The sequence below is a fragment of the Berghia stephanieae genome, chromosome 7 (assembly GCF_034508935.2).
Source record: "Berghia stephanieae isolate SIO BIC M18660-M18661 chromosome 7, UCSD_Bste_1.3, whole genome shotgun sequence".
Classification (NCBI taxonomy): domain Eukaryota; kingdom Metazoa; phylum Mollusca; class Gastropoda; order Nudibranchia; family Aeolidiidae; genus Berghia; species Berghia stephanieae.
Genome location: NC_088366.1, coordinates 12,764,599 through 12,790,191, shown reverse-complemented (window position 1 = coordinate 12,790,191; position 25,593 = coordinate 12,764,599). Strand labels below are relative to the sequence as shown.

The 25,593-nt window shown below is 37.5% G+C and overlaps 1 protein-coding gene across 1 annotated transcript; it reads right to left on the bottom strand.

Annotated features, from left to right (window-relative positions):
* On the bottom strand, nt 1–25,333 carry LOC144976692 (uncharacterized). The gene is made up of 9 exons (XM_078921038.1): nt 25,195–25,333; nt 18,697–19,095; nt 17,163–17,273; nt 16,322–16,508; nt 13,919–14,011; nt 11,381–11,497; nt 10,388–10,587; nt 8,250–8,546; nt 1–2,055 (listed from the first exon to the last, which is right to left on the bottom strand). Exons 2-9 carry the CDS (start codon nt 19,073–19,075, stop codon nt 1,256–1,258), a joined length of 2,184 nt encoding a protein of 727 aa, XP_078777164.1. The 5' UTR covers nt 19,076–19,095; nt 25,195–25,333; the 3' UTR covers nt 1–1,255.
* Between the last annotated feature and the right edge of the window lie 260 nt (nt 25,334–25,593).

Below are 25,593 nucleotides of genomic sequence, written 5' to 3'. Positions count from 1 at the left end.
TGACCATGACCATCATTTAATCGTCCAAAAACCAAAACAACAACAAAAAAAATCTCTAAAAAAAAAAAGCGACAAAGAATTTTTAAAAACATGCAAAACTTTTAACATTAAAAAATACATCAATATTGGACTGATGAAAATGGATCAAGATGACAATTCCTTTTATTTTTGTGGATGAGATGAAAGTGTGATCATGTTATTGACGGTTGTTGGGGCACATGAGAAGAAATGGAAATAATAAAACGCGAATTGTCAATATCATCATTCACAAAAATATGTGCTAGAATCGTTTGAGACATTAGGGTTTTATCTTATTTAGAGTGGAAAATCAATAAAAATTTATGTGACTTGTGAGTTTTGTTCACTAAATATCTGAAAACTATGAATTTGGATTCCATGGAATTATGGATGAAAGTGTTTCATTCAATATTTTTTCTCGATGAACTCAAATCTAAAATTCCAAGTAAATCTTCAAATCAAGTGTGATTTTCTTACTTATTTTCCAATTGTAACAATCTCTCCCAACCATTACATTTTGATCATTAAAAGTGTACTTTGATAAGAAAAGTTAACTTTAGCAATTTAAAAGATTAACATTTTATCCAATCTCTGTAGCCTATTTGTCAGACCATCACACATGTGGAAATTGGCAGAGAGTTCATTACATCATCGTGAGTGGAATCATACCCTTGCTAAAAAAAAAAACCGGTTTGATGGCATCCAGGAATAAAAAAAGGAATACAATATAAAGAAGTATCATTGGTTTAGTCAGTCTTAATTGATTTGGTTGCTAAGCGTGGAGATACACATCATGATTCAAGTTCTTGTTGCAGGCTTTATACAATTTTATAACAAAAATAATATAAACTTTACAACAGTCATCGACATTCTTAAAAATTTGATTCTTTAAAAAAATAATAATAAATAAAAGTAGAAGGCAAAAAGAAAAACAGAAGAAAAAAAAGTGGAAATGCAGCAATATAACATGAAATTTTAAGTCATTGGAGCTATCATAAACTATAAGATAAGAAAACCTTCCATGGTACCCATGCACGTATGATGATTCATTAGTTAGGTTTAGACTAAAAGGGCTCCGAGAACCAAACAAGAAATACCACATAACTAAGAATCATCAACTAAGAGTCCACATTTATGATGACGTCAAAATTGATGCTGGCAGTTTATCTGTGTAACTTGAGTTAAAACAATGATCTCATTTCAGGCAAATAACCTCTCTTGTCAAACTGCTGATTCCTTAGTACCTTTGATTAGGGGGTGGGGGTGGGGGTTGACCTCCTCCTCCTCCTCCTCCTCCTCCTCCTCCTCCCATGGGCGGCATGGGGCCAAAATTGTTAAAGTCCTGGCCGCCCATGGCTCCCATAGCTTGCATCCCATGCATGTTGAAGGCAGCCAAGTTGGCAGCGGTCAATGCAGCCAAATTATTGTCATACTGCTGATGGCCGAACATCCCCATGTTCATGTCACCACCTCCCTGCATTGCCATCCCCATGGCCATTGCCATTTCATTGGCCTGATGGGGAGGCATTCCCATGCCATGAGATGCTGGGATTCCCTGGCTGTTGCCCATCATACCTCCTTGGCCAGAACTCGACAGAGGTGGTGCTGGATTGATGTTAGACGTGGACATAAGCCCTGCTGAAGATGCTGGAGGAGGCGGCGGTTCTGAGCCAGAGCCGAAACTTTTCAAAAGATCGGGTCCGCTTTGAATCAAATTGTTTAGAGCTTGTTGGACGTTGGGGTTGTCAAAATTGATAAGGTTTGCTCCACCCCCTCCTGACTTTGCCCCTGACGAGGCGAGATTTTCCGATGGTGCTGGTGGCGGGGCAGGTTTAGGAGCAGGAACTTGAGCCACACTGCTAGATGACTGGGTGGTCAGTTTGTTGGCAATGTTTGGGTCAACCCCTTGAAAGATGCTCAAGATCTTCTTGGTAAGTTCTTCATGAGTGCTTTGCACTTCATCCCTTTTAGACTCGGATGCCTTGCTGCTTGTTTCGCTTGATGCCCTGTCTGTTCTCTCGGTTTTGCCATCTTTATCTGAAAAAAGAATAATGAATACATGAGTCGAACTGATTAACCAATCTTTTCATCGGTTGAATAATTATGTTACTTCAATCTAAGATGGCTATGTGGTCTTGTAGTATGACACTCACTTTCTGATCGGAAGGTCCTTGTACTCAGATGTAAAATGAGTACCTGGCCATTAACAGTATTGTCTCTGTCTGAAAAAATTCTAATATCGCCTAACAGGCGTCATGTCACGTCCTACATGTTAAGTGTTGCTGTTCGCCAGGGACCCACTGTACAGCGTATTGAGCAACTCTCATTGGAGCAACTTAAAGAATGAGACTCACAAAACTCGAAAATTTGCAATTTTAATTTTTGTTTCAACAGCCTAATTGTTTGAATTAAAATTTTGTATAATTTTATCACTAATATTGCAACAACATCTATGTGTCAAAAAAAAAAAAAAAAAAAAAAAGGAAAAAGAAACTGTATTTAATCACATGAGAATGGTATGGTCTTCACATTGTGACAAGTAGATACTCGGATAGCCATGAGCAAGTCACCTCAACCGAGCTTAGAAGGTGTTATGTCTTTAAAGGTTTTACATCGCTTGTGGCGCATCTAGGTCAGTTCAACAAAAGGGAGATAATGGGATAGTGAAGAAATTCTAGAATTATAAGTAAATGTACCCAGGAAAAAGTAAGATAAAGGTTCAAAGAGGGAACATTTGTAGATTTTAAGAGCACACCATCAGTGTACCTAGTTAGTGATCACCTCAAAGTCTTATCCGGACACAACCACTAAGAGGAATAGACTAAAATGTTTACAGAATATATCCAGAACAGAAAACATAACTAACAATACATAACAGAGAGATGATTTACTAGAGGAAAAAAAAATTAATCTCCCAAAACTAATACTAAATATTGACTATTCCTCTCAGCTAAGGTGCTCCACAAGGGCCAGGATAATTCCAAGCAATTCCATTTCAGCAAAAAGACAGACAGCAGCTCAGAAAACAGGCACAGACACAGCAAGTGACCTCCTGCCCACGACAGGATGCCAAAGGTGCCTAGGTTATCAAAGTAAGACGGAGGGAAATGGTTTAAAGTCCCAGGAACAATCTAAACCAGTGCCCAGCCTAAGGCTACCCAGTCACACAGACAATAACATGGGATCCTCAGCAAAATGGAGACACTTAGATAGGTCCTAATTCTAAATCCCAACCCAAAGAAAAATAACCAAAAAAAAACCCCCAAAAAAAAACCATCTTCAAAGACAAGTCTCCTTTCAAGTATGGGTAAAAACAAGTCCGTCTCATTATAGGCCAAGAACAGAAAACTGCAGGGAAAAGGAAGTTATTTTTGAGAGCCAGAGGAATATCAGTAGCCATACCTCCCATCAACTGTCAGTAAACAAGGTCTCATCCAGGACTAAGACAGAGAGCCACGAGGAAAGGGTTTGTTTTCAGGAATTTAATGTGCGCTAGCAACACTTAAAACTGCTTGAACCCCAAAAAAGAAAGGGTTAAAGTTCAAGTCCATAAGATACAAAAGGTAGAATTTGCCCATCACTGCAAACTTTATACAAATCATTTATAAATCTATCGAATCACATGTATCCTATCACTATCACTCCAGTCGTTCAATCCTCTTGGTGCTCTGTGTATGTGGAAAACGTGTTTCATATGATATGGAGTCTTAAGCGTCTATCGTGTCATGCAGCAGCTTGTTCCGACTCTCACTGTCCAAGGGAAAAAACCTGAATTTGTATGTGTTTGTTCTTGCGAATGGCAGATGGAATTTGTCAATGTGATGAAGACTGGTGGAATATCAGTTATTTGAATTGCTGATATAGCCAGGAATGTCTAAGGTCAAGTGTTTGATTTTGACTTCTTTATGTCTGAAATAGACGTATTTGTGCCTTCTCTCTACCAGACTGGGGTGTTGCAATCTCAGTAGGTTGTCAGGAGCTGCCGTCACACACACTAGTTCTGTCTTGTGGAAATTTGCAGCTGTTCTCTGAATATTTGTACAGTTATCAGCAGTACAAGCATACTCCAATATTGGTCTAATAAATTGAGTATGTGCCAGAGCCTTTTCAGGGCATTGGTGAAGATTTCTTTAGATAACATTGTGTTTTTTAGGCCTTTGTCAAAATGTGGAGAACGTGATGGTCCCATTGCAGGGTACTATTTAGGTGGACTCTTGAGTGTTTGGCCCAGCATTTTATAATCAAAGCTCACTGTATTTCTCTTGGTGGAGTTTGACATCACACAGCACTTTTCAAGATGGAAATTCATTTGCCACACGTATGAACATTGTATAAGTGAATCTAAATCTGACTACAAAACATTTGCATTATTATAGTCTCCTATTGTCCCGAATAAGAGACTATCCGTCTGCGAGTGAATTCAGACTTGTTTAATGGGATAGATTTAGCCCAAGCCATTTATGAAAATGAGGAAGCAAAGTATCCCCAATACAGTTCCCTGAGCCACTCCAGAAAGCACTCTACATTTTTAACTGGTTTTCCTATCCAGCACCACCTCTTGAGTCTGATCACATAACTAATCGTTAAACCAATTGTGTGCCAGTTGTAACTCGTTTACGAAACAAAGGTATGGAGATATTTCATTGGCACATTCCAGTTTGAAGCTGATTATAAGATATTTTCCAAAAAGTTATTCCCTGTCTAATTTATTCTTTAGAAGACAGCTTTCCTCTCCCTCTCTCTCTCTCTCTCCCCCCTCCCCCCACCCCAAACACACACACACACATACAAAAGTAGAAATGTACTTCTGTTTGGTACTTTCAGCATGCCCTTGAGAGAATCAGTTGTAAATTCATTATGAGCTGAATCTTTTCTCTCTTGAAGTTTTTCAGTCTCAGAAGTTATTTGCCCTCATATTCTTTATAATATGATTGGCAGAGCGAATCACCTCGTATGGAAGATGATTTCCAATGATAAGAATATATAACAATGCCAGTTGTTCAACAATGCCATAATGGATCATAGAACTCCATCATTTGAGAGAAAAGGAAGCCAACCTGTCAGTGTATAACCATGACAAAGAATATGCAGTGTGATGTAGGTAAGCTGCAAAAATAAATAAAGCAGCACTGAAAAGTTTCAACATTTACAAATTCGCAATGCCACTTATACATAGCACAAACACAGTAGAGTTCCAGTTTAAAATGAAAAAAAAAAAAAAAAGAAAAAAAAAGAAATGGTTACAGAAAACACATAAAGTCTGGTAAAAGTTGGATGTGAACGGATGAATGTGCAAGATACGGTTTCGTCGCATTCTAAAAAGAGACGGATAGTGCTGGATTTATTGTGCACTTTTATCACAATATATTGAATGGAGAAAAAATATAATAAAAAAGAAATCATCTTTTGGCATCAGTGCAATGAACAATGCAGTATGGTACTTGGAGTTTGTTCTACGCAATCACCTGTTACTGAAGACCAAACTAAAGGAAAGAATAGTTAAGGCATGTTCAAGGGAAATTTCTTTAAATTAAATCCATTAACTTGGGAAAATTACCCTTGAATTCTATGCTAACAAAGAGGAAAGTTTCAGGAATATTTGAAAACCAAAACACTATGATAGCAATTTAATTTACATGCCTTACAAAAAAACACATCTAAGATTAGCCAACTGCCAAAAATTTGTTGTATTTTTCGAGTTTTAAAACAATGTCCAAATCCAAAAACTCAAAGTGGAAGTGTCGTTTAGGCCTTTTTTGGGGGGTTGGGGTTGGGTATTCCTAAATGGCACAATGGTATATCTTTGTTTTATTATAAGATCCAGCAAATTACTTCATTTCTTCTGCAGCAATTCATTGCGGAAAACAGTCCTAAGAAGATTTTTAAAGATATCTGCAAGAACAGAGGGAAATTTTATGGCCAACGAAAACATTTATTATTTATGATTTAAATCGCCACATTACTTAACCTGGTCACATTTAAGAGGGAATGGTGTAGAAAAAGCAGTGCTAACAGGAAAAACAGAAAGGACTGGAAGAAAAATGACACATGGAAGAAGTGTCAATGTGGATGACAGGTCTCAGAGGAAAGAGAGGATTGGAGAGACACTACAGCAGTGTTTGCAACGGATCTGACACTCAATCGATTCAAATATATTTCTGTCTTACAATGCTCGATGTCCCACCTAGTAGTAATAGTCCTTCAGAGCCATGTAAATGGTCCCCCCCCCCCTCCCCCTACTATCCATAATCTTTTCCATAAATTACATACCAGTATCATTACTACAATGACTACTACTACGATGCTGCCGCAGTCTAGTACTACTACTACTACTAAAAGTACTACTGTTGCTTCTGCTGCTGGTACTGCCACTAATGATTATACTAATACCTACATCCTTATATTTTGTATTTATTTCCAATTCCATTGTATTAATTTTCCAACAATATACACTTATTTTATTTCACTTTCTACATTGAATAAAACAGTTCCTCCCTACCTTCCCTTTTTTGACTTAATTAATTGCACACCTTTTATAAATATCTATTGTTCTATTTTAAGTTGTGCTTTCTTACAATTGAAGCTTACATTCAATTTCACATTGTTATTTACTTCAGACCCATGAGGCCAGAGCATACCCTGGTTTCTATAGCATGAAATGGACAATAGCAATTGCTTGCTACCTTTCGGATTAGAAAATTAGACTCTAGTCTATTGTACAATGTCCCATTTACTCCTTATAAAATATCAACACTTGATAAACTTATACAGCAAGGAAAGGAGACGAAACAAAAACACATAGGCGTGTAACTTTACAACTAGACTTAGTCTGCTTAAGTTCCAAAGCATTAGTTTCTTTCCATTACTTTCAAAACCACATCTCTTGAAAGCCAGGCTTACAATGGAAAAATTATGAGAATTGAAAATGTGATACCAAGTTGCTAGAAGCTGTGGACTGTAAAAAGTAATGAATAAAAATGAATATACAGCTTTGGAAAAGACTAAAAACAAAAAACAAATACAGAATATCTCAGGCTCAGAGCTCTTCTACAGCCAATAAGAAAAAAAATAAAAACATTAACTCTAGTACCGCATTGGGGTCAACAGGAAATAACGACCGGTTCCCAGTACTTGCCTAGCAAGTTTGAATGACGTAGCTAAGATATAGCGTCACTCGAGTTTGATCGCGTCATTTCATACATCAATAACTAGCTTTATACTCAACTCGAACAGCTTAAATAAACTGTTTGCTGATTTGTTGAAACTAATAATATCAATCAATCAAACTTCGGCTTTTATTTCATAAAGAACACAATGGAATTTTTACTGAATCAAGGTCGGGTCTGTGTTACGTTTTTACAACTGACGGGTGTGTGGCTCGGAAAAGGTGTGTTACATTAAAACCACCGCCGCGGTATTGGGGTCGGAATGGTGTGTTACGTTTATACAACGGTCGAGGATCGGGGGTTAATACTTCACTCAAATTCCAGACAGATGGCAGAGGTTTTTATTGTTTTAGGTATTGGCTGAAGAAGAGTTTTGAGCAAAATGTGATGGTTTTGTGTATCCAATATGTTTCATGTATTGTTCGGGAATGAAAGTTTTGGTTATCAAGCTACTGTACATTTTTGACAATCAAAACGGTTTAGGTCGGAAAATTGAACTCACCACAATTGACATCAAAACCGATTAGTGTCGCACCCTGAATCATCAAATAGAGCTGGTTATTTATAAAAGAAAGAATGAATGAAGTCAACATCACTCTGCTCTTTGTTATTTTTTTTCCCCCAAAGAATTGAAGCATTTTACTTTTTGTTTCTCGAATGTGAGCACTCAATTCTTAAACATACACTGATGTAAGACGCTCTCCGTTTTCAGATATTGTCCATTATACAGTCGAACAATTTGGGCATTCTTAAGAAAAGAAACTATCCTCTTTCACTTTCATATTAAAAAAGAGAAATAAATAAGTAAAATAATACAACATCGGGGACAGTCAGTAGCTTTGTAAAACCAAATCATCCTATTTGAGAGCATGGCTAGAAAGCATGTTAAAAAAAGGACAGCAATGGGGTAGGGAGGGAAAGAGAATAGAAGAGAGTTATCAGATAACCCACCAGTAGTTACCATCAATATTATACAGATGGGCAACGATAGCATGTAAACCAGATAAAAATGAAAACGGAGTATATCTCAGGTTTATACAAAATTTTTAAAATATATATAAATACCATCGTTGACTACTGGTCTTTTATCAACATCAATCAGCTTGTCCCTTCTCTCCTGCAAGTACTTGATAACGCTGTCCAATTCTGGCACCGTCAAAGCTCTGTTGTCTGCCAGCAAATTCAAAAGATAAGTGACTTCGGACGAAGGAGGGAGGAAAATGCGACTTGAAGAAGCTCCAGCACTCGATGTTGAAGGAGCGGCTGAGTTAGCATTAGTTTTAGCTCTTAACTCTTCAACATACTTTTCAAAACTGCGTCCGATTAGGCCAATTGCGTCATTCAATGGCATGTTTCTGTGTTCTGAAACCAAAGAGGGATTCGGGAAAGACGAAAATAGAAAATTTTTTTTATCAATTGAGTTTGATAATCACAAAACCGAATAAACAAAATGAAAGAGAAAATTTAGGATTTTATCATCCATACGTTGACTCAAACCATCATGTAAAGACTTTGCAATTAATTCATCTATAATGTTTTGAGAAAATGATTGAATATCATTCAAAACAAATTATACTCCCACAAAAATTCCTGTGTAACTCTTCAATCTTAAGCAAGTGGAATCAGTCTATGGATTCATCTTTTCTTTAAAAAAAACTAAGGAATAATTATACTTACAATAAAATTCAAGAAAAGAGTATCTAGCTATTCTGTTCATTATATGATATTAGATTAAAGAATGACGACTCACTATGTGAAAGATTTTTTCACATAAATGAAGTAAATGGTGAAAATGATATGTGATTTTAAATTAGTCACTCAATACCTGATAACATGCGCGTTTTCCAATAAAATGTAAGACGAAACGGTTTAAAAAAAGACCGAACCGAATTATTTGCTCATTATTTAATCGTAAACTAAATCAAAATGAATTTGATCTCCCCTAAATATCAATACCAATTTATTTCTAAAAATCAGGGCTATAATTATAATATTTCTATTATCATTTTCAAATACGATTTTCTATTAAACATTTAATAAAATTGAATATAAATTATTTTAAAAAGAATGCACTTTGCCCACATCAGGGGTATTAAATTTTGTGTAAATGCAAACGAATTTCTATGACTAATTGCAGCATAATTCAGCTTTCAATAAATATCTTTGAGGTAAAAAAACAAACTTCATTTTCATATTTGCAAATTCTAGAAAAATGTGATGGGTCGAAAAATGCCGGAGAAAAATCAAAATTGAGCAATGAAATCGTAATTCAGCATTACACCAAAATGATGATTCGAAAATAACCATTTCAAAATTGCGCATCGGAAAACAGTCTTCCAAAATCAAAATAGAAATAGAAATTGAAAATTGAAACCGTCTTTCGCCGGTACATCAGAAATGATGGATCGAAATCTTTCAAAATTGCACATCAAAAAAAGTCTCCTCCCAAATGAAAATACGCTAAATAAAACCGTAAATCGGCGGTAATTCAAAATATAGCAACCTCAAAATTTGGCTTCGGGAAAGTTTCTTTCAAAATCAAAACTCGATCGAAATCGCTTTTCTCCGCTAAAGCAAAAACAAAAGCACTTACAGAAATGTGTGTTATTAAGTGTACCATCTCATAATTAAAAAAAAAAAATTAAATCCAGGTACAGAAATACCAATGACATAATCCATAAGTTCAAATCATATTAATTGCTAAATTAAAAAGGTTTTGGGCACATACACCTCAAAATTAGTGTAATCTCAGCCAAAGTTGTCTTGTGATTTTTGTTTAAAACTATACCATTTGATGAATACATGATAAGCTGAAATGAACTCGCAAACTGAATCCTGAATTATGAAAATCAGGAAAACTAAAATCTTTTCATGGGGGACCTTGCTGTTACTTGAAGTTGTATTAGTTGTCATAAGAAACGAAATCGGCCGAAAACAAAATATTGCAATCGCAAAAAATTATTTATTCGAAAACTTTGCCAACTTATCTTAAAACGACGATATCTCCATTCTAAAAATCGGAAAGCTACATCGCTTGGCCCGCATCTGCCCCAAAAATGAGCAGTTAGGATCGACGAAAACTTAAAGAAGAAAAATACAGCACTCCTTGTATAAGACTGAAATACATAACCCTCTTACTCTACATAACTGTTAATCAAAATTCATTACGAAAAAAATTCAACACTATAATTTCACGTGCTTACCTTGGGGAGTGCCATGCAGAATATTCAGTGTCAGAGAACGATGCATTTCATTTTGAGCATTGAGAAATATGGCAAACAATCCCCCTTTGACGGTCAATTCCTCTACCATTTGTGGTGCAGTGCGGCCCTCAGGAATGACAGAAAGGGTTGTAATGATGGACTGTTCCTTCACTTTCCTCTCAATTATTTCACCATATGTCCTGAAAAAAGATTAACAAAGCTTTCTCAGAGAACAGAATTATTAATTCTAATGCAGACATGAGAACCAATTGAAAGCAATAGTAAAAACGATAGCAGTATCATTACATTGTTAAAGTACTTTTTGGAACAAGAGAAAGCTGTGAAAAGAATAAATATTGATTAAATTTTCACTCTTTAAATCAACGCTTATTGAAAATGTTTATTCGATAGTTTTCATTGGCATAATATTGTGAACAGTGTACTTAAAAACTCATTGATGAGTTAAAAATTACACATAATATATAGAATTAATTATGGCAAATAAAATGTTCTATAAATAATTATTTTACGACTAAATTCAGAAAAGATAGTAATAACCACACGACATTAATATTCACTGATTCCAAAAATACAATCTGACAAAAAATCATCAAAGGTTTTCTGGAGATGATAATAGCAATAATATAAGTATTTAGAAACGGGCTGAAATTCTATTAAATCTATAAGATCCACTTAGCATTTGCCTTCTTGAAAAGCTTAAATGATGATTTCATCATGGCTACAATCCCTGCAAATAATGTGCTCTGCACATAACAATAGTTGATGCATTTAACAGGAATAAAAATAAATTACAGTAAACAGCAACATTAGACTTTATTTCTTCCTATCTAATTTTAAATAGAATGTATACCTGAAACGTCCCAAAACAATTTCAAATCCTTTAGTTAGTAAATATCTATTTCTAAGACCATTGATTTCCATCGACTTTGCACAGCACAAAAGATGCCAATGCTGCCAAAGATCAGGACTCACCTTAGCTGTGGATTAACAATGAACACTTCACACTCAACAGGCCCAATAGGTACTGCTGGTGGAGGTGGTGCTCTTCCAGCGAATGGATCTCTGTATGGGTCAGCATATGGGTCACGCCTGGGTGGAAGAAATCATATTCTGGTGTTATGGTAGGATTCTTGATCTACCATGTGACATGGTGGTTGATGAATATCATTAAACAAGGCATCACAAAAGGTGCTTTGTCAATTGCATAGACAAAATATATCATATAATATGGTCAACAGTATGCATGGATCAAGAAATAATTTAGACAAATAAATATAGTCGACGCCACTCAACTACCCATAAACCATTCCAATTATGCAGCATTCTAATTAACTGATTTTTCGGATGGCCTTCATAAATGGACAATCTGTCAAGACTACTCACATGTAGTAATTGTAATAACATTTGTAGATGTGGTAATTAAGTAACTCTTAATATAGAATGCAGAGTTTCTATTGTTTTGCTTACCTCACAGTTTGCCTTCTTCTACATAACATGTATGTCACCATAATGAGAGTTGTAAAGAGAATGAGAGATCATTTAATAACGAGACATTTATTAATATTAAACTCTCATTACACTCATAGCCTTCAAACATCCAATATGAATTAAACTATTCCACCATTGTTTGCAACAAACTACACAATTCCATCCAACAAGACATACTCGTTTAAAGCATGCAACCATTTACATTATAACATATCCCTTACCAACTATTTATTGCTCGCCGAGACACTCAAATTGTAAATTCTAGCAAATAAGAATGATTCTAAGTGATTAAATGGCACAGCTCATTGTGAACCTACATAATAGCATAATAATTACTTTTTAAAATAAAACTTTTTTTCTTTGGATTATTGGAAAAATGGGTCAAAGGAGTTTGATGAAGCTCATAAATGATTTAACCAGCATGAATTTTGATTAAAATTTAGATTTTTAAATATAGTGCAATAGCTGTGAGTTTCAGGGAAATTCTAAAATCAGTATATTCTCCCAATGTTGTTCCTTGACAGGGAAGTGTTCAAGACACTCATCATCGGTTTTTGTTTTCATAGCTTACTAATAATTTGACTATTAAACTGAATAATACTTGGTCTACAATTCCAGCATAGATTTGATTGAGTTCAAATTATAGCCTTCATCCCATTTGAAATACATTTGTCTAATTTCTCGTTCCCAATGTAATTTCTTAAGGCATGAGAGTTCCCCCCCCCCCCTCTCTCTCTCTCTCTCTAGCACACAATAATGAAAAGATCATTTAGTGCATTAACAATTATGTGATACAATTTATTTGTGTAACATAATTTTATTGTGACTTTAATAGTGATAAACGGTATACAATTGGAACAACAAGATTCAATTATAAAAATATGGAAACCTTAGCATTGCAACCAATGGCATTGTACTGTAGATGTTGAGTAATGTAAATATAGCATCTACGCCTGTACCATTTCAAGAGATGCAATATCACATATTATGCCACTGTTCACCCCTTGTGTTTCATACATTATTTTGTGACAAATATATGCCGGAGGGATAAATCCCTATGATCCTTCGACTATTTTGATTAATAATAATCATAATTTGCATGGTTTGTTTTCACAACATTACACTCCAGGAATGCTCCAAATGATCAATTTTGATGAATTGTTTACAAGGTAATGGTTGATCAAAGCCATTCAGCTCCAGAACTATATAAGTGAGAACTCTTCTAATGCGTTCAACACATTATCTGATCAATATGCCATGTTTCATTTTCTGATTCCACTTATTTTATTGAGAAAAATACAGCCATGACCCCCCCCCCCCCCCCTCCAAAAAAAAAAAAAAAAGGCTGAAAAAGTGTCCGATATTCTTTTACTTCCCTTTTCAAAATTCCCCTCTGTGGGTCGTCTAAACCAATGATAGCTTTAAAACTGCATAACTTAAAATATTTATAGATGGATTTTCACAATGCGAAAAGAAATTTACTGAGTAGAGATAGGGTGGTAGCAGCAATGATTATGTGGTGTTAGTGGTAGTAGCAGTGGTACAAGTGGTTGTAGTAGCAGTGGTACAGGTGGTTGTAGTAGCAGTGGTTGTCGTAGCAGTGGTACAAGTGGTTGTCGTAGCAGTGGTACAAGTGGTTGTAGTAGCAGTGGTACAAGTGGTTGTAGTAGCAGTGGTACAAGTGGTTGTAGTAGCAGTGGTACAAGTGGTTGTAGTAGTAGTGGTACAAGTGGTTGTAGTAGCAGTGGTACAAGTGGTTGTAGTAGCAGTGGTACACGTGGTTGTACCAGCAATGGTACAAGTGGTTGTAGTAGTGGTAGTAGAGATGATAATAAGATAGCAGTTGTCTAATTAGTGGGAGTAGTGTTTATGATAATGATGATAGCTATGGTTACTTTTTATTTTAAAATGAGCAACGTCTACCTTGACTGATGCAGAGTATTTCCCAAAAAACCCCAAAAAACAAACAACGATTTTTTTCATTGTCACCGCTAATAAATTACTTTAAAATTCATCACCAACCTGTATGGGTCCTCTGGGGGCATCCAAGGGTCTGGGGGATAGCCTCTTCTATAAGGGTCGGGAGGAAAATACGGATCCCTCATGCCGTAATCACTAACAAAAACAAAAGGTGGATTTGATAGAATGAATTTTTGTTTAAAAAGATGCATGAATTGAACAACAACGGTAGCTTCAAGTACAAAAAGAAAATAGTTTTCAAAATGGATTTGGTCTCCCTAACCAACTTTATAGTGGTGAAGGAAATCAGGATTTCTTTTGTTTGTTTGTTGCTTTAGGTCTCTTCCAACACAATTGAGGTTATATGAGAGACCGCTGAAACAAAAAAACAAGCAATCTAACAAAAATAGTACAAATGTAAATCAAAATCATAACCTAAAGATATCATAAGCTAAACTATAAATAACCAAGAACAAACAGGCAGAAGATTTACAGAAAAAAAAAAATCCCCTGTCAAAAATACAATCACAAACCAAAGAAGCAGGATAGGCTAGTAACGAGAAGAAGAAACGACATCACTATCGGATCGTACACCCATGCGAACATCATAGGTATATGATTCAAGGGTGATGCTCCCATCCAACCACCCGCAATCAGGATTTCTAATCATTCCATCTTATGGTATAGTGTAAGAATAGCATAGTCCATCAAAGATCCTTGACACCAAAAGAAGGACCTCTTACTTTGAATCTGACATATCACTTATACAAACACGATTTGTACAAAAATGGAATCATTAACATCAATGATAAGTCACAATTAATCTTACAATGATGAAGATGATGACGAAAATGATAATGATACTGGTGATTATATAAAAGTAACAATTGGTATTATAATTCATAAGAAATATCACTGAAACTGCTTTATCAAATAACAAATAATGAATTCAATATGATGATAGACTGGTAATTGTAATTGTGGTAGATTTGATGATGAAGCAGTGGTGGTGATTGTAGTGATGAATATGTGGTGGGTGGTGGTGGTGGTTGTAGTCGTGTAGTAATGATGATTGTGTGATGGTGGTTGTATTTAAGGCAGTGATGATGATGATGATGATGATGATGATGTAGTAGTGGTGGTTGTAGCAGTGGTACAAGTGATGATGATGTGGTGTTAGTGGTTGTTTGTTTTTAAGGGTTTTACGGTGCTTGCAACACATTAAGGTCATATCAGCGCCAGTAAAAAGGAAGAAAATGGGATAGTCAAAAGTTCTAGAATTACAATTAAAGCACAAAAGAAAAGGTAAGACAAAGGGGAATTGGTTCAAATAGGGAACAGGTGTAGATTCCAAGAGCACACTGTCAAAGTACTTCGTTTGAGATCACCTAAAAATCTCATCCAGACACAAGCACAGGTCCCAACTAAGAGGAATACACTCAAATGTTTACCAATCCTATAATATAATATGTAAACTAAACATAATACAATGCATAACAGAGAGGTGATTTACAAGGAAAAAAATATCATCTCCCAAAACTATAACTATACATTCGACTATATCCCTCCCAGCTAAGGAACTCCGGCAAGGATCAGGACAAAACCAAGTAATCTCATTCCAAGACAATGACAGGAAACAATTGAAAAGCAGGTACAGGGGAATAGAAGACACAGTAAGTACCTCCCTGCCCACAATGGGAGGTCGGTGTTAGTGGTTGTAGTAATGGTCCTGGTGATGATGATGTCTGGTGGTGGCAGTTGTTGTGGTGGTAGCAGCAATGATTATGTGGTGTTAGTGATAGGAGCAGTGGTACAAATGATGATGATGTGGTGATAATGGTGGTAGTAGTAATGATGATGTATTGGTAATGGTGGTGGTTGTAGTAGTGGTAGTGATGATGATGTGGCGTTAGTGGTGGTAATAATAGATGATGTGATGGTGGTGGTTGTCATGATGGTGGTAGAGATGATAAGGTAACTGTAGTGTTGGTGATGATGATGACGATGATGATGATGATGATGATGATGATGATAGCTATTATCATTGTGAGTGTTAAAAAAACTCAGACTAGTTAACATATTTTCAAAACTAATTCTTGTCACAAATTCTTCTACAGACCAAGGAAACTTGACAATCCAGAAAAGTAGGAATCGTCATACTTACATGAATGGACACTAGCTGCAGTGCATAACAAAAATGAACGACCGATTAAATATGCATATATAGTGTACAATTCCACTCCTTCATCGATAGCCTTCAAACAAGAATGAACATTTGTTTGATTGCCCATTCATGTGAACATGAGAGAGTTAAGTGGTAAATGTACTTCGTGTCTAAAATTTTCACCAAAAAGACCATATGGAACAAAATTTCCAATTCAATCAAAACCTACTGTAGTTATAAAATATAATAGAAATGTCAAATTTTATGAACTATCTTATTCATTTTATAACCACAGAACTTACTCGCCAGGAGGGAAAGGTGGTGGGCCTCTTCTCTCATGAATAAACGGGTCTGGTCCATAAGGGTCTCGGTCTCTCTCTCTATCCCTATCTCCCCTGTCCCGAGGTGGTCGACCTCCTTGTTCATTCATACGACCTCTTTGGTTATTCGCTCCCCCACTTTTGCGATTTTCATTGGCCATCTTGACATCTGAATAAAACATCAAAATAAAAACGTCATTGCAGCAAATGCTAGGTCTCAAAAATTAATTACAGGTTAACCCTCTCCTTACCACCCATAGGAAAATCGTCACATTTGTAACGATGTAACCGACAATTTTCTTATTCTGATTTCTCTTGTACATTATAAAATTTAAATAAATGCTTTGATTACAGCTATAAATACTGAACACTGTGTTGTAAAGCTCACTTGTTACTTTTTTGTTTGAATAAGAAAAGTCTATTTTTGTGCTGGGTGTGTATGAATTTTTGGGGGGAAATTCTAATAATAGCTGGTAAGGAGAGAGTTAAGCAATAAGTATCAACAGAGTTGAATTTCCTGCATTGAGCTCTTATGTCTTTGGTTGGAACAGTGTCTGACCTTTGACTTTTCGGAGCTCCCTCCCTTAATTAATGGTACGATTCACCTTACTTCAGAGATGAGACTCCCTTTGTATGTCTTTTTTTTACATTGTGTTACTCCAGTCTTCCCTTGGAAGATGATTTCCCAATGGGGATGAATAAAAGTAATAAAGTACTTTATCAAATGAGCCATCAGGACCCCCAAAAGTAAAGTAGATCAAATAACATGTTCATTTGACGATACCGATACCGATACCGATTACAACTGAAACTTGGAACTTACCCATCCTGAAGCCATTAAGTGTACTTCCATTTTCTCCTTCCACGGCAAGTCTGGCATGATCTTCCTTCAAGTACTGGACAAATATGTAATTCTTGGGATGGATGAGGCAGTCTGGGGGAATGACAAAACAATACAAAATAATGCATGAAGTTTTACAAGAAACCAGAAAGTATAAATAAAAACGATTTGAAAAATGGGAAATATATATATTCATTATATATATATATATATATATATATATATATATATATATATATATAAATATATATATATATATATATATATATATATATATATATGAGAGAGAGAGAGAGAGAGAGAGAGAGAGAGAGAGAGAGAGAGAGAGAGAGAGAGAGAGAGAGAGAGAGAGAGAGAGACAGAGAGAGAGAGAGAGAGAGAGAGAGAGAGAGAGAGAGAGAGAGAGAGAGAGAGAGAGAGAGAGAGAGAGAGAAGTTTAAAAAGGCAACAGGTACCTACAACAGAGAGACAACCTAGACCCATTTGTCCCTCCCCTTTAATCATCAACTACTAATCAAAGAACACCACTGGTCTTTTGTATCAACTGAGACTTTGACCCATGTATGTTCATAGTGTTATTCAACTACCACTATCATGTAAAGATTAAAAATAGTAGCTTCAATAATACATGTATGTAATTTGTCTCAGCAAAATAAGTTGACAAAGAAAATGTTTATCAAGTGTCTTACATTTCAATTTCAGTTGTTTTACTGAGGCATATATGTATATGTATATAATATTATGTTACTTTTCTTTGTGTGTCATGATTGGAATCTTGATGAGGGAATGTTTTGTTTGTTTTGTTTTTAAGGGTTTTACGGCGCTTGCAACACATTAAGGTCATATCAGCGCCAGTAAAAAGGAAGAGAATGGGATAGTTAAAAGTTCTAGAATTACAATGAAAGCGCAAAAGAAAAGGTAAGACAAAGGGGAACGGGTTCAAATAGGGAACAGATGTAGATTCCAAGAGCACACCGTTAAAGTACTTAGTTTGAGATCACCCAAAAGTCTCATCCAGACACAAGCACAGGTCCCAACTAAGAGGAATACACTCAAATGTTTACCAATCATATAATATAATATGTAAACTAAACATAATACAATGCATAACAGAGAGATGATTTACAAGGAAAAAAATATCATCTCCCAAAACTATAACTATACATTCGACTGTTTCCCTCCCAGTCAAGGATCAGGACAAAACTAAGTAATCTCATTCCAAGACAATGACAGGAAACAATTGGAAAACAGGTATGGGGGGATAGAAGACACAGCATGTACCTCCCTGCCCACTATGGGAGGTCAGGATCCCCACCCAGAGGGAATGTTTTAAAGGAAAATGTATTACTATGTATTTTTATGCACTATGTGCTAAAACCTATGTCGGTCAAAGGCTTCTATTAGTCTGACTACATTATCTATGAAACATTTTAAAATGCCGACAATAAATAAATATTTGAATTGAACTGAATAGTAAGTCGACATATTTGAAGAAAATGGTCATAATAATACTTACCAACCACGTTTCCATACTTCTCAAAATGAGTGACAATCTCTGCTTTTGTTATCTCTTTAGAGTTTACATTTGCCACAAAGATACGGGCATTGACATACTTTGGACGAGTGCTAGCTGCAAGGCGGGTGGTAGATGTACGGGAATCATTACTACTAGAACTGCTGCTCTGTCTGCGTCTGGATTTGTCACCCCCTCGGCCTTTGGCCATATCACGACCTCTTCCTGCATCACGACTGTTACTTCTAGGGCTGCGGCTTCTGGATTTAATCCTCTTGTCTTCAAATTTCTGATTTTGACGTCCCCTAGAACCAGAACTAGACCTTGAACGACTCCTTGAATCTGGTCTTTTGTAATCATCTCTGAGCCACGGTAAGCTCATTTTTAGATTGTTTTCCCCTCCTGAAAATTAGAAGTAAAATTAAATGATGAATTCTCTCCAACAAGTACTTGGCCAAGTTAGTTTAGCTAAATGTTATCATAAATGCTTTAAAAATTTGTTGTTTTTTTTTCAAGGTTCTAAAAATATGAGTAGAATTCTTTAACGCTCTCGAGTTCATATGCATGGGAAATCGAACAAATTTGTTTGATGTTCGAGAGTTAAAAAGCAGCCAACATGTTATTTTAAAAAATAATTTTAAAAATGAAAATATCAGATTCTGATTATCTGAAAATAATACATATATACCATGCATATATCTAGCTGGTTTCCTCGAGCCATTCTGGGGGCACTGATTTTCTTTATAGGGATTCATAACAATGCAAGTATACTCTGAAGATGGCCTAACAAGATTTTTTATAAGGAATCCTGGTGCTATTTTAGCATCCTTTTTCTATAAATAAGAAAATTTTCAATAATCTGGCAGATAACTTTCAGCCTTTTATTTTTTTTATAGGTATTGTGACTCAACTCTGAATCAATGAGTTCTGTAATTGCGACTCAACTCTGAATAACTCTCTACAGTTGTTCAGAGTCGACTGAATAACTGTAGAGAGTTATTCAGAGTTGACTGAATAAACGCAGCCTTCCAGTTAGCATCGGGAGCACATTGTTAGGAGAAATAGAGTTCAGATTATTTCCAGAGCTTTAGGAGAAATAAAGTTCAAGTTTATTTTCCCGAACATTCAGAGAAATAGAGCCAGCCAATATTATATGTGTGGTTTCTTTATGAGCATTACGAAAGTTTTCGAATTTTCGAAAAAGTATAAAACAAATGTTTAAAAGAGCAAAGTTTCAAAAAGTCGTCCAAACTGTGAATAATCACCTGTCTGACATCATGTCTGTCAATTTATTAAATATCACGAATCACATTATCATAAATCTGCCGATATAGAAAAACGATTATTGCCAGACAGTGTCTGGAGTGTCTGGGGATTTTTTGGAGATAATGATGATTGCCGGGGATTTGTTTATTTCGCTGACATATCCCTAGGCCTAGGTGTTGTTCGCCCCAAAACCGACCACAACTACTACTTCACTGTCTTTTATTATCACACGTCCACAAAACTAGATCCAACATCATATTATCTGAATCAGAGATGAAAATAACTATCAAAACAAGGAAGCAAAGATGGAAAATTATCTAGCTCATATATAAATTTTAATATATATCAATATCGGTGTGGATAGACAGCTCACTGGGTTAGACCACCTTTCATTTTGTTCCTTTTTGCTGCACTAGATCGAACCCACTCTTTTTTCTTTTTCTCTCAATACCTACACCCATCATCCCATACCTTGGTATCTGTCAGTCTTATCCCATGTGCCTAGTAAATCCCTCCCTACACCCATCATCCCATACCTTGGTATCTGTCAGTCTTATCCCATGTGCCTAGTAAATCCCTCCCTACACCCATCATCCCATACCTTGGTATCTGTCAGTCTTATCCCATGTGCCTAGTAAATCCCTCCCTACACCCATCATCCCATACCTTGGCATATGTCAGTCCTATCCCATGTGCCTAGTAAATCCCTCCCTACACCCATCATCCCATACCTTGGCATCTGTCAGTCCTATCCCATGTGCCTAGTAAATCCCTCCCTACACCCATCATCCCATACCTTGGTATCTGTCAGTCTTATCCCATGTGCCTAGTAAATCCCTCCCTACACCCATCATCCCATACCTTGGCATATGTCAGTCCTATCCCATGTGCCTAGTAAATCCCTCCCTACACCCATCATCCCATACCTTGGCATCTGTCAGTCCTATCCCATGTGCCTAGTAAATCCCTCCTTACACCCATCATCCCATACCTTGGTATCTGTCAGTCTTATCCCATGTGCCTAGTAAATCCCTCCCTACACCCATCATCCCATACCTTGGTATATGTCAGTCTTATCCCATGTGCCTAGTAAATCCCTCCCTACACCCATCATCCCATACCTTGGTATCTGTCAGTCTTATCCCATGTGCCTAGTAAATCCCTCCCTACACCCATCATCCCATACCTTGGCATCTGTCAGTCTTATCCCATGTGCCTAGTAAATCCCTCCCTACACCCATCATCCCATACCTTGGCATCTGTCAGTCTTATCCAATGTGCCTAGTAAATCCCTCCCTACACCCATCATCCCATACCTTGGTATCTGTCAGTCTTATCCCATGTGCCTAGTAAATCCCTCCCTACACCCATCATCCCATACCTTGGCATCTGTCAGTCTTATCCCATGTGCCTAGTAAATCCCTCCCTACACCCATCATCCCATACCTTGGCATCTGTCAGTCCTATCCCATGTGCCAAGTAAATCCCACCCTACACCCATCATCCCATACCTTGGCATCTGTCAGTCCTATCCCATGTGCCTAGTAAATCCCTCCCCACACCCATCATCCCATACCTTGGCATCTGTCAGTCCTATCCCATGTGCCTAGTAAATCCCTCCCTACACCCATCATCCCATACCTTGGCATCTGTCAGTCCTATCCCATGTGCCTAGTAAATCCCTCCCTACACCCATCATCCCATACCTTGGCATCTGTCAGTCCTATCCCATGTGCCTAGTAAATCCCTCCCTACACCCATCATCCCATACATTGGCATCTGTCAGTCCTATCCCATGTGCCTAGTAAATCCCTCCCTACACCCATCATCCCATACCTTGGTATCTGTCAGTCTTATCCCATGTGCCTAGTAAATCCCTCCCTACACCCATCATCCCATACCTTGGCATATGTCAGTCCTATCCCATGTGCCTAGTAAATCCCTCCCTACACCCATCATCCCATACCTTGGTATCTGTCAGTCTTATCCCATGTGCCTAGTAAATCCATCCCTACACCCATCATCCCATACCTTGGTATCTGTCAGTCTTATCCCATGTGCCTAGTAAATCCCTCCCTACACCCATCATCCCATACCTTGGCATCTGTCAGTCTTATCCCATGTGCCTAGTAAATCCCTCCCTACACCCATCATCCCATACCTTGGCATCTGTCAGTCTTATCCCATGTGCCTAGTAAATCCCTCCCTACACCCATCATCCCATACCTTGGTATCTGTCAGTCTTATCCCATGTGCCTAGTAAATCCCTCCCTACACCCATCATCCCATACCTTGGCATCTGTCAGTCTTATCCCATGTGCCTAGTAAATCCCTCCCTACACCCATCATCCCATACCTTGGTATCTGTCAGTCTTATCCCATGTGCCTAGTAAATCCCTCCCTACACCCATCATCCCATACCTTGGTATCTGTCAGTCTTATCCCATGTGCCTAGTAAATCCCTCCCTACACCCATCATCCCATACCTTGGCATCTGTCAGTCTTATCCCATGTGCCTAGTAAATCCCTCCCTACACCCATCATCCCATACCTTGGTATCTGTCAGTCTTATCCCATATGCCTAGTAAATCCCTCCCTACACCCATCATCCCATACCTTGGCATCTGTCAGTCTTATCCCATGTGCCTAGTAAATCCCTCCCTACACCCATCATCCCATACCTTGGTATCTGTCAGTCTTATCCCATGTGCCAAGTAAATCCCTCCCTACACCCATCATCCCATACCTTGGCATCTGTCAGTCCTATCCCATGTGCCTAGTAAATCCCTCCCTACACCCATCATCCCATACCTTGGCATCTGTCAGTCTTATCCCATGTGCCTAGTAAATCCCTCCCTACACCCATCATCCCATACCTTGGTATCTGTCAGTCTTATCCCATGTGCCAAGTAAATCCCTCCCTACACCCATCATCCCATACCTTGGTATCTGTCAGTCTTATCCCATGTGCCTAGTAAATCCCTCCCTACACCCATCATCCCATACATTGGCATCTGTCAGTCCTATCCCATGTGCCTAGTAAATCCCTCCCTACACCCATCATCCCATACATTGGCATCTGTCAGTCCTATCCCATGTGCCTAGTAAATCCCTCCCTACACCCATCATCCCATACCTTGGCATCTGTCAGTCTTATCCCATGTGCCTAGTAAATCCCTCCCCACACCCATCATCCCATACCTTGGTATCTGTCAGTCCTATCCCATGTGCCTAGTAAATCCCTCCCTACACCCATCATCCCATACCTTGGTATCTGTCAGTCCTATCCCATGTGCCTAGTAAATCCCTCCCTACACCCATCATCCCATACCTTGGTATCTGTCAGTCTTATCCCATGTGCCTAGTAAATCCCTCCCTACACCCATCATCCCATACCTTGGCATCTGTCAGTCCTATCCCATGTGCCTAGTAAATCCCTCCCTACACCCATCATCCCATACCCTGGCATCTGTCAGTCCTATCCCATGTGCCAAGTAAGTCCCTCCCTAACTCAGAATTTTAAAATAAATATAATTAATAAAAATGTTCTTCTAATTTCAACAATTTTTGGAGTAGACACATAGGACTTGGTATCGAACCTATTGTAAATTTGATGCTGAACAAGAATCTGAAGTCAAAACAGCGAAAATCAGAGAGAGAAAAAATTGTCCACTTTTTTATATTGCTGCGTCCCTGATCCATCGCTGATCGCTCAGGAAATTAGGACTTTCGAGCGACCATCCGTCATCAGGCTTGCCCCCCACCCCCTTTCCCACTAGTCATTTTATTCAGCCACAAATCATATGCCAGGTGTTTTTTAAACGCCGATTAAAAAAGAAAAAGGCGAAATATGCGACAAGGTCATTTTTCTTTAATTTAAAATATAAAAGACGAAATATGGGGTAAAGACATGCGGAAGGCAAAAATATGCGGCTGCATTATATTATGCGGATGCTGTAGCATTTTCCTGGAGGGACAGCAAAAAATATCCCTTGTCATCTATAACCTATACTATAAATGTGAATGTGTACATCCCATTCTGATTATCATTCCCCCCCCCCCCCCAACAAAAAAAAAACAACAAAATTCCACCATCCAAGTGCCGGCGGCTTTTTCTCTTTGATCTTGTATCACGGTTTCCCCTACGGCCAACAACACCTCAGTTGTTTGTGGGTCACTCCTCCCCACCTTCCCCCACCATCAGGTGAGGCCTGAGGTAGTCTCCATTCTTCTATCCTCCGTTTCTTGTCAATTGAAAGCCGACAGCAGATGTTTGGTTTTTTTTTGAAGTTCAACTGTATGTCTCAGTAGAATATAGGAACATTTAAAAAGTGAGTTTGCATATATACTACTGGTTAAATGAATCTGAGGTTGGCTCTAACTCTAAGTATAAGTTGGTCCCATAAAAGGTACTTTACTAAAGTCAATGAAGACAAAAAAAAAAAAAAAAAATTAAAATTAAAAAAAAAAAGGGGGGGGGGGTGTCTCTGTTCGTTGGATGCAAGGTGTTCGTTGAGTATGTTCCTCTCCTTACGTCCAGTATCACTGAAAGTAAAAGCAGTCACGAGAGAGATGATGATGATGATTGGGTGAAGTAGCGAGGGGGGGGGGGGGTGAGAATAGCGAGAAGGTGCCACTACCTCTATTCTCATCCAGGATGAAAATAGTAACTCCGTTTTCTTTATTATTGGCAGACATACCTGGCAATAATCACATTCACATATCATCATATATGCTATCGAGATTTTGAATGAAGATGGATAGGTACCCTACTCTTTGAAGTCAAATCAAAGCAGAACATTGTTCAAGGTGATAAAAAGCATAGAGCTAAAATACAATTGTATTTTTACATTACTTCCACTTCCACTCCATCCCCGCAGGCAGGCGGGGGCAGGGGCACTGCTACTGAAGGCTACTCAACTACTGACTGGCACTGGTAGACACTCTTCTCGACTACGACGTTGAGCCCACAAAATGAGCACAGTCATGACCGCATTGACAATCGAACAGTTCGAGCTAGCGTCAATGTAGTTTGTTTTATATAAAATGTTCAAAATAAAAGTAAAAGCAAGAAAATCGGGTCAGGCCCACCCAATTCAGACTCCAGTCCCAGGCCAGGTCATTAATTTTGATCACGAAGACGAAAGGTGAATCGGCTGATTATTTATGTCACAGATCCATGACTAAGTGCATGGGCCTAGGAAATGTTTGAACTAATTGCTTAACGTAACCTACCTTGTGTTATTCTAATATTAAAGAATTTTTAAACGCTTTCAAATTAAAATTAATTATCGACGGCTGGTGTTCAGAGTCAGAGCATAGTTTTTTGTTTTTTTCAGTTTCAATGTTGTTTAGATGGGCACTAAATGATACTGACATTTCTTTCAAGTACCAAATAAAGTGAAAAAATAACGATAAGTATTGAAATGTAAGCTCCGATTTCGGGTTTCCCTTTTATCAACAAAACACGATGAATGAAAAAAAAATAAAAAAAAAAAAAATAAATCAACAAAAAAAATCATCATAACGAAGGAAACAGAAGCAGTTAATGCCAATGCCTTTTTACTGCTACTACTACTAAACATAATAATGAACCAAACAAATAAAATTGTTACTAATTAAGAGGGTCATTAG